Source organism: Vigna angularis, chromosome 1 (assembly GCF_016808095.1).
Source record: "Vigna angularis cultivar LongXiaoDou No.4 chromosome 1, ASM1680809v1, whole genome shotgun sequence".
Taxonomy (NCBI): domain Eukaryota; kingdom Viridiplantae; phylum Streptophyta; class Magnoliopsida; order Fabales; family Fabaceae; genus Vigna; species Vigna angularis.
In genome coordinates, this window is record NC_068970.1 from 45,674,077 (window position 1) to 45,683,552 (window position 9,476).

The 9,476-nt window shown below is 30.7% G+C and overlaps 1 protein-coding gene and 1 long non-coding RNA gene across 4 annotated transcripts; one reads left to right on the forward strand and one right to left on the reverse strand.

Moving 5' to 3' along the window:
- Positions 1–4,223: 4,223 nt before the first annotated feature.
- Positions 4,224–7,191, forward strand: LOC108319352 (uncharacterized). Of its 2 annotated transcripts, XM_052875110.1 has the most exons (4): positions 4,224–4,704; positions 4,767–4,831; positions 6,082–6,154; positions 6,308–7,191. In XM_052875110.1, exons 2-4 carry the CDS (start codon positions 4,805–4,807, stop codon positions 7,006–7,008), a joined length of 801 nt encoding a protein of 266 aa, XP_052731070.1. In that variant the 5' UTR covers positions 4,224–4,704; positions 4,767–4,804; the 3' UTR covers positions 7,009–7,191. The 2 variants fall into 2 exon arrangements, with proteins under 2 accessions (XP_052731070.1, XP_017405950.2); XM_017550461.2 differs by having other exon boundaries at positions 4,224–4,831.
- LOC128195953 (uncharacterized) lies at positions 4,693–9,195 on the reverse strand. Of its 2 annotated transcripts, none has more exons than XR_008247919.1 (2): positions 9,130–9,195; positions 4,693–8,981 (listed from the first exon to the last, which is right to left on the reverse strand). It is a non-coding gene; the product is annotated as an uncharacterized LOC128195953 (long non-coding RNA). The 2 variants fall into 2 exon arrangements; XR_008247913.1 differs by having other exon boundaries at positions 9,071–9,195.
- Between the last annotated feature and the right edge of the window lie 281 nt (positions 9,196–9,476).

A 9,476-nucleotide genomic window follows, 5' to 3' on the forward strand; every position in this document is an offset into this window, starting at 1 on the left:
TGGAGGCAGAGACTGAGTTACAGATGACATAAAGAAGGGGATGCGTGAGGGGAGGGACATGTGTTCCATGGAGAAGAAGATGTTGATGGGGATGGAGTTGGAGAGGAGGAGGAGTACGGTGGTGTGGAGGTTTTAAAAAACTGTTTTTTAACGTGTTAAAGCAGGCAGAGTTGGAGTTCAAGGATTTTGTTTATTTCTGAAGCAACATGCTAACCATGTCTTGCAGGTTTATGTTTTGGACTGAGAGGTGCATTGGTAAGGTGGTGGTAAGCTTTCCTCTCTAATCATAGTTGTTTGCAATCAGGTTGGAAATTTTCCGATGTTTGTTACATCTTCAGCTGTTCATTTCTTTTCTTCTGTTCTTTAATACATACGTAATAATAATGCTTAAATTGCTTTCATTATTTCATTCATCATTATTTATTTTGCAGATTGATATTACTGTTATATCATTATTCTTTTAGTATACAATTTTGGCTTTAAAATAATACGAGGCTTGTTAATATTTTAAAGCAAACAAAGTATTATATGGTTGTTTTTTACGCAGGTAACAACAATTTTTATGTGCAAATCTTCTAAATTAATATGCCATTGTGATATGTGAAATTTATATATATTTGTAAAAATATATGCTTTTGACACATTTTTTCTAAAATGGCAATGAGTTGGATTACAAATACTTTACCTATGACTCGATTTATAATAAAAAAATCTGTCTTGTTATAGGTTGAATATTCATTTAGAAAATATTTATAAATGTTTTAAAGTCTACACTACAGGTAAATAATCACAAATATTTTAAAACATATATATTTTATAAATTTTTAAAATAAAATTACAAAATAAAATATAAAATATAATATATAATATAATATAAATTTACTTTAAAATTATGAAGTAACATGCTAACCATTGTATTTCTCAAACAATATTTGTATGTTGAATTCTTTCAACTTTTTTTTAGGTCGTGTGATATTATAACTTAGTACTTAATTGTGGTTGTTTGATTAATGTTAATCATTCTCACATGCGTGATAAATAAATTGATATCACTTCGTACTTAATAATGTTACAATTTAATTCTACAATTTAAAATACATTCATTTTACTACAATTTAATTTTTATAATATTTAAAAATTAATTTTTACAATTTTTCATAATTTTTTTCTCTTTTTAAACATTTATACAATTAAATATAACATTACAAAATAACATTTTAAAATACTTTTATAAGTAGGGGCAATTTGGTAATCTTAATTTTCTACCAATTAAACAAATTTTTAAAATCTATCACATCAATCAAATCCTACACTAATTCTCACAAACTTTACTTCCAAATCCACTCAAAAAAACAACAAAAAAATTACCCTCAAATCCACTCAAATCCATTCAAATCATCTCCCCCAAATCATCTCCCCCAAATACCCCCAAAAGAACACACCCTTAATGCGTGGGTGTTGGGTTGAGCAGCTTTACGTACGTGAATTCATTTTAGGTGTCAGTGGGACCATCTTAATTATGAGTATTGGGGCATTAATACGCTTTATAATTGGCATATATTAATACTCTCATGATGGAAGTAGTGGTAAAACCCAATCATATGATAAATTAATTTGACGCGTCTTTGAAAGATAGGCATTCTGTAGAATCAGAAATTGTCGATTCTGTCCTCATCCTCACGTTTTTTTCATTGACTGAAGGCCTGAAAGGTCAAAAGAAACGACAAGTTGTAGTTTTGGTCTAAAACAATGAAGATAACGAGAGTACTATGTTGGTTGGGTGCGTGCAAACCGGGACCATGAATACTGTTTATTCATAGCCACTAGCAACTTTAGTTCTTTAATAGTATTCAATGGTGCTTACTAGTTAAGTATTTAATTATTTGTCTCATTTTCTCCATGTTGGTTGGTGTAAGTAAAACAACGTTAGAATGATAATCCAATTGCTATCTATCCTCGTAAAAAAATATTCAAAGCTTTTGCATTGATGCCAGGAATGCCAGCTTTTTGAATAATCTTTGTGGACGGATGAGGTTAGGTATAGATTCGTTCATAATCTTATTTCTAGATTAAGAGAATTCAAAAATAAAAGTAATCAAACTCTAAAGATAATTGCATAAAATTATAAGGATTAAACAGTTGGTTAGTGTAAATACAACAAATAAAACACTTCGTTTAAGTTTATTAAACTTCATGTCTATTGGATTTGATTATGTTATATGTCTAGGGTTTGGTTTGCTTTTTCACATCTAAGAGTAAATCATAGGGTTTTTGGTGACAACAACTTTGTTTAATTTTGTAAAAAGGTTGAAGTATTCAAGTTTTATCTATTTATTGGTTTTTGTTAATAATAAGTAGTTAAAATTTTGATAAGTAATTATTCCAAAAAAAAAAATTGCTTTAGGTCATAGCATAAAATCATAGCCTAAAACATGAAAACTATGACCTAAAATTTAGGTTACTTTTTTTCCAGCCGAGGATTAGATTTTCCTGGCCGTAAATAGTAACTCAGTCTATGTAACAATATTTTCAAAATCGTGGATTAAAATCTTAGCAATCACTACAGTTTTAAACCTGCTTTAGACTACATTTATTAAACTCTTCTTTTATGTTTTAGATTACACTAATACATGTTTTGACTTTGAGTCTAAACCACATTTAGTAAATTATGGTTTTAGGTAATTGGTATTTTTTTTTTAAAAAAATTGCATAAATTGTTTATACAAAACTTCATGATGAGAAAATTGTAAATATCTTCGACTCATAATATTATATAATTAGAGATCACACATCAACAGTTCAAACAATATTACCATCCATAACCAAATCCATAATAAATATGATTCATCCGTATAATTCAAACCACTTAATTAAAATAACTAAAACTACAACAAATGTCTCCCCTAATATTTAGTCTACACTATAAATTTTATCGTATAATCTTGTTTCCTTTGAATGATTCGAAGTCTACAACCTTTTGCCAAATGGCCATTTTAGGTTTCTCTGACCTCTTCACCCAACAAAGTTTCTTAACAACCTATTCACTCTTTATTTTTCTTGAAGGTCTTTCTTAGGTCTTTTTCTAGGCTTTGCAGTTAACCTTCCAATTGATTGGTTGACTCGAAAGCACCCAATATCCACCAGGTCTTAGAGCTCGATCAACTTCAATGATATATGTTATCTGAAATGAAGAGTCCAAAATGCAGTTTTAAACAACTTTTAAACTTTATGCTCCCCAAAACGCCAATGACAACAGGTACACCTCTTTCAAGAGCAAACTGAACTAATGCTTCATGATTAACCTGAGCAAACAACCTGACATAATATAGCAAAAAGTAATGATGCAGGAACACAACCATCACATATAAGTGTAGCTATATTGGATCTTATCGCATAAACTAAAACTATTTGATGCGTATGTTTTTGATCCTACACCATCTGTAATCCAATGCCAACGTAAAGCCAGCAAAACTGCAGGATTTTTCCTCATCTACATAGAAGCATTGCATAGTATGAATTCTTTATGATTGAGGAGTCAGAGTAAAAAAATGAACAGACCGAATGGTAAAGTAGAAAGAAAGGTGGAAACAGAATTGTACAAGAAAACTACATAACTAATGCTACACCAGTTACCAAAATTAATCACACTATGCTTAAAAGAAGGCAAGGGAATTCAAAATAATGTTTTCTGGAGATATAACCAGCTTATCTAATCCTAATTTTTCACTAAAAAAAACTTTCATACTCCTAAATGCCAACATCAATGTTCTCATTTCAGCTTTTGCTTCTAATGAAGCAAACAAAAACGTTGCAAGTTTATGATACATTCACAAAGAAAAAAAAATCCAGTTATTGATCATCAACTCATCAGTTACCACTTAATCAACGATGAGGGTAAGGAGTTGTTAACAAAATGTTAGACGGATACAACTTATGATTACATAGAGAAGGAAATAAGTGCGAAAAATAAATATTTATATGATTAAATTGATGTTAATGTTCATGTAAAACATAGACAGTAATGTAACTGGATAACAAAGATAATAGTTTAATTATATGTGCTTAACAATTAGTTTACAAGTATAATAGGAGGTCTATGAAATCTAACGTAAAACATTATCGTATATAGGTGTTTAATTGCTAAGACCATTGTTTATATATGAATAATTGTGTGTCTCTATCTCTAGACACAACTAAGATGGAGATAATATTTAATATATGTTTACTAAAAGTATAATTTACATGAATTAAAAGAAAAAAGACTTGTGTTTTTATCACCAAAATTTTCCTTATTAATTATCCAGAGCACGAGCATTTCAATATATATATACATGTACTTTAACAAAGTGTGCATAAAATATACACACATTTGTACAATATCTGAAGGTTCTGGATGGTAGACTTAATAGACACGGATCAGATCAGATAGTTTGACATTATATTTTCTTTATATTACCACTTAATAGCTATTAATATTACTATTTTATTTCAAACTTTTACTTATGTTTATTTTTATTAGGGTTATTACTACCAGGAATTGTAAAGTGAGAGTTATAAAAAAAATTTGGTGTGAAATGATCATTTTTCTTTTTTTCTAATGACACTTATCCTTTTGTGTTACTTGGATTCCTTCCATACTCTTTTCCACACACTGGCTCTCTCTTTCTCCATTCTTTATTTTGGTGTCTCTCCTTCTCTCTCTCTCTCTCTCTCTCTCTCTCTCTCTCTCTCTCTCTCTCTCTCTCTCTCTCTCTCTCTCTCTCTCCTGCAGAAAATAGAAAGGAGCGTCTTTCTGCATAGTTTGATGGAAATGAAGGAGAATTCAGTTAAGGTATGAGTTCCCAAGCTTGCATCTAAAGAATATTTTCTTGCTGTTCCTGTTTCATTTTCCTCTCATATTAGTGTTACTAATTATTAGATCTGTTATATTTACTTCTGTGCTTTCAACTCTCTTTCTAATCAACGAAAAATGAAAAAAAAGAAAAATGATTACTTCTGTACTTCTGTAACACTATCAATCTTGTGCCTGAGTTGGTGAATTGAAGATCCGCACTAGAGAAACCCATAACACAAACATCTCAAGCTTGTTTTCACTCGTTTGTAGACATGGAGGTTCAGTTTTGGTTCTCCAATTAAAGCTTAGAGGTTTCATTGAAACCCTATTTTTACATCTTCGTCTGTTCTAACGGTGGATCTAATTTTTTTTTGGAAATTGGACCAATTTTTCCCTTCTTGTCATACAGTTATAGGGCACCTACCATGTAGTCTTTTTCCTTTTCGTTGTACATGGCTGATCCACGAGATCGACGCTGTTGTGTAAGGAGATAAACCAAAACCCTTTTTCTTTTTATAAGAGTTCAGTCCTTTTCCCTGTCTCTCTCTTAATTGCTTCCCGTTTACTACATTAAAATTTCTATATTCGCAAAGGGTTTCGAGCTCCAAGTTTTCTACTCCTGGGATGCTCTGGCAGGTGTTGGATCTTGTCCTTAGACAATATGGGCTAACACAAATTATGGTATAAAACAATGATCCGTTGAGATCGAAATCAATGATTAGGTAAACTCATAAAGTGAAAACTGATTAGGGCTGTCTCAAATTAATGACGGGGTAAAAGATTAAGACATGATGACAAAACTACGACACAGACTTCTTCTCTTGGGTAGCTGCAATAGGTGTGACCGTCTTTCACATATCTTCCCATTCCCTTAATATTTTATCATCAGTTACTTTGTGTATCCTTTTTTTTTTCCTCTCCTAATCAATGTTATATATATATTGTTAACTTTTTCTCTCTTTCTTTATTACAACCATTCTTCACTAAAATAAGTTGTAATCCCGGATATAATACAAACAAAAATAATGAAGCATATTCTGTATTCCCCATTTTCCAACTAAACAAGTGATACGCCTAATATAACACAAAAAATTGAAATCATATATAATATGTATGAAGTTGTGTTTTGTTAAATATAGTTATAACACCTTTGTTATGCATATATTTTATAATATCATTATAGTACCCTATATCCTTCTTCTAGCCACAAATTTATTTATTAATCTTTTAAGAAACTCATGTTGTAGGAACCAATTTGGGAACCTGTTGAACCTGTAGCTCCAACAACCAGGACCAAAACCAAGTCCGTGGAATTTGAAGGTACATACTCTTCTTTACATGAACGGATTCATTCATATTAATTACTTTGAATATTCTCACTCCTCTTTGCTAGAATCCATTCAAATTTGCTTTAGTAGAAGAAGAGTAATCTTTGATCACCTTTTTATTCTTCAAACTCTAAAAACATTGCAGAACTCTCCTTGGACAAGCCAATTTTTGAAGCTTCCCCATTCGTCGTCATTAGCCGAGCTCTATCTGTTATATCTGCGTTCATCGCTATGCTCTTTTCGCTTCTTGTATTCGCAGCTTGTGTCCTCATTTTTTGTCTAGATGCCGCTAACAAATGGCTAATGAAAACCACAGAGAAATTAAACGCCAAGGGTAAGGAAAGAGAGAGCCACGTGAATCGTGGCGAAACCAAAAATTTTCTGGAAGCTAGTTTCAGTGGGAAAGATAAAGAGACAAGGAACACAGAAACCAATAACCCTAACCGACATGGCAACTACAAAGAGAATCGAAGATTGTATGCTTCCGTCATTACTGGCAGCCAAACTGTCAATTCTGTTGACCATGGCTATGCAATTGATAACTGCTTTAACAACTATGGCGACGGGGAGCAAGATTACAGCTATTGTGAGGTTAACAGTTCTACAAGTAGAGATTCCTATAACAACCATGCATCGGGCCTACAAGCTCTCAGCGGTGCAAACATTTGGACTTCTAAAAGTGAAGATGCCTTTAACAACATGAGCATATACTCACAAACTTACAGGGGTGCAAAAATTGGCAATTCTGAGGAGCGCAAAGCAATTCGTCGTGCCTACAACAATGGAAAGAACGGAGTCCAAAACTACGATGGTTATACAAATTTGCTGGGGAAACATAATGAATGAACACCAAAGTCCTTGTTGACATTCAAGAGAGAGAAAAAGTATGGATTTTACAGACAGTTATTGTTATCATGCAATTTATTTATCATGTATCTCAAGACTATGTTTATTGTTGGTATGCATGCATGGACACCATATCGAACTGTTTGATGTTAATAGCTATATGTTCTACTCTTCTTTCCCATATGATTTCTCCTTCGTTTCAGTTTCACACATTTTTAAATGTGCGTGACATGTTCTAAACAGATTCATTAAGGATTCATCTAAATGTAATTAGTTTAGTTTAATTAAGATCAGAACTGTTCTTTCATCAGTTGCAGCTAGTACGATTGGGACCAGAAGTTAGTTTTTACAATTATGAAAAACAACTTGTTGGAGTTAAAGTTTATTTTTTAGAAGGATTAGGTAACCTTATTGTTATATATATTATACTATATAATATATTTATGTAGTTGTTTAAAATAAACTCGGATCAAATCATGTTTAAGAAAATCAGTTTAAAGCACTATTGGTCTTTGTGAGTTTTTTTTTTCTTAATCACATTGGTCTTTGTAAGTACGGGAAATGAAGACAGTATTTAAAATTGATGTTGGAAATTAGTTGCTGAGTATAATTTAATTTAAATTTACCAAACCAATTTAAATTTTAAAAAATCTATCAGTAATTTTTTTTATCTCACAATTCTTTCTTAATTTTATCTCTATTTTCATTTTCAATTCTAATAAACTGGTACAATAAAATTTTCACTAACGAACGCTGTTATCGTCTGATTAAGTCATGCACGCAAGAAAAGAGAAATCACATATAAAATGCACTAATATTTTTTACAAATATATTATACATCACACACTTATACAAAAAAGTTTGCTATTTATAATTTTTTATATACAAAAGAAATAAGTTTATTTGAAGATTACCCATTTACTATTTACCAAAAGCTTTTTTGCTTCTTTACAGCATAATTTTTTAATATATTGTTTTGAGAATAGTATTAGTATTTCTTTTCGATATTAAAGAATATAAATTATAAAAAGCATTTATAGTACTCTTATAGGGAATGTTTTTACAATAGATAACAAAATCAATATTTTTGGAAACTGTTTTTGGAGACCTAAATTAAATTGGGCCTTAATCCAATCCTTGCTCTAGTCCTAGACACTTCAAAAGTCACAAGTTAGGAAAGAGAAAAAAACTGTAAAAGACTTCAATGATTGTTTGAAGGTGAATTCTATATGTTTGGATAATGGTGTACAATACAGAACCTATCAGAACCACATGTTCTTCCTCGCATTTTCATTTGTCCTATCAAAATACTGATTGGTCATTTATTTTCTGTGGTGGACCATCTCTTAATTGGTGTTTTTCTTTTGTCGGCTGTTGTATGATACCAATGCTACGTAGGGTTGGTATCCTTCAAGTTCTTCAATTTCCACGAATTTTCTACGAAACTACATCTATTCCACACATAAAAAACCTAATATATTTACTTATTTATTTATTCTTCCTTAAATTATATTATATTTAAGAATAAAAATATAATTTTAATAGTGTTAAATACGTAAGAAAAAATGAAATGTCTATGTACCATTGTTCATAAAAACTATTTTAATTTATTAACTGTTTAGGTAGGTATTGTAACTAAATGCATTCCATACAACTTCTCAAGTTTCTCAGATTTGCGGAAACCAGACTTTCAGCCAATACTTTGGCAAAGTAAATATTTATTTTAACAAATACAAAAAATTTAGAGACAAAATTTCAGTGCAAAAATATATAATATAATCACGAGAGAATCCAATCATGCAACTTCAGGCAAAGTAACATATGCTCATATTCAACACAAAATATTTTCATGAAGAATCGGAAATCTTCCCTTAGCCAAGAAGCAAACAAGTTGTGAAGCATATGGATGGAGAAAATGGAGAATCTTGGAGCAATCTTCTCGAATGGAAGCAACATATATATAGCACCACCAGCTAAGATTTTCATTGACAAAAATCAAAGCATTAAACATGGTTAGAGAGGGTTAGCCAAGAAAGGAGAAGAAAATAAGTGAAGTACTCACCAAAGAATTTTATTTCCAAACACTGAAAGGAAGGAATAAAAGTTTATTTGAAGGTTCACCTTAGCTTCAGAGTTTTGGAGACAAGGGAAAATAAATAGGTGGAAGATGGAAGAAATGAGGAAAAGTCAACTAGTTGATACTAAGACAAAAATATATAAGTCTAACTTATTTTAATCAATTTTTCATAAATATTTTATTTCTAAAACCATCCATTGTAAACAAGACTGATTTGGCTAGTACTCTCCAGTAGACCAATTGACTAGTTAAAAAAAAAAATTAATAAATCTTCAATAATTTTTAAATAATTTTTATCTTGATCTTGAAAATTTAAAAATTTGTTTTAATTTTTAAAAGTGTAAACTGAACCAATTTTATTCTTTAACTTTACAAGAATACACATTTTATA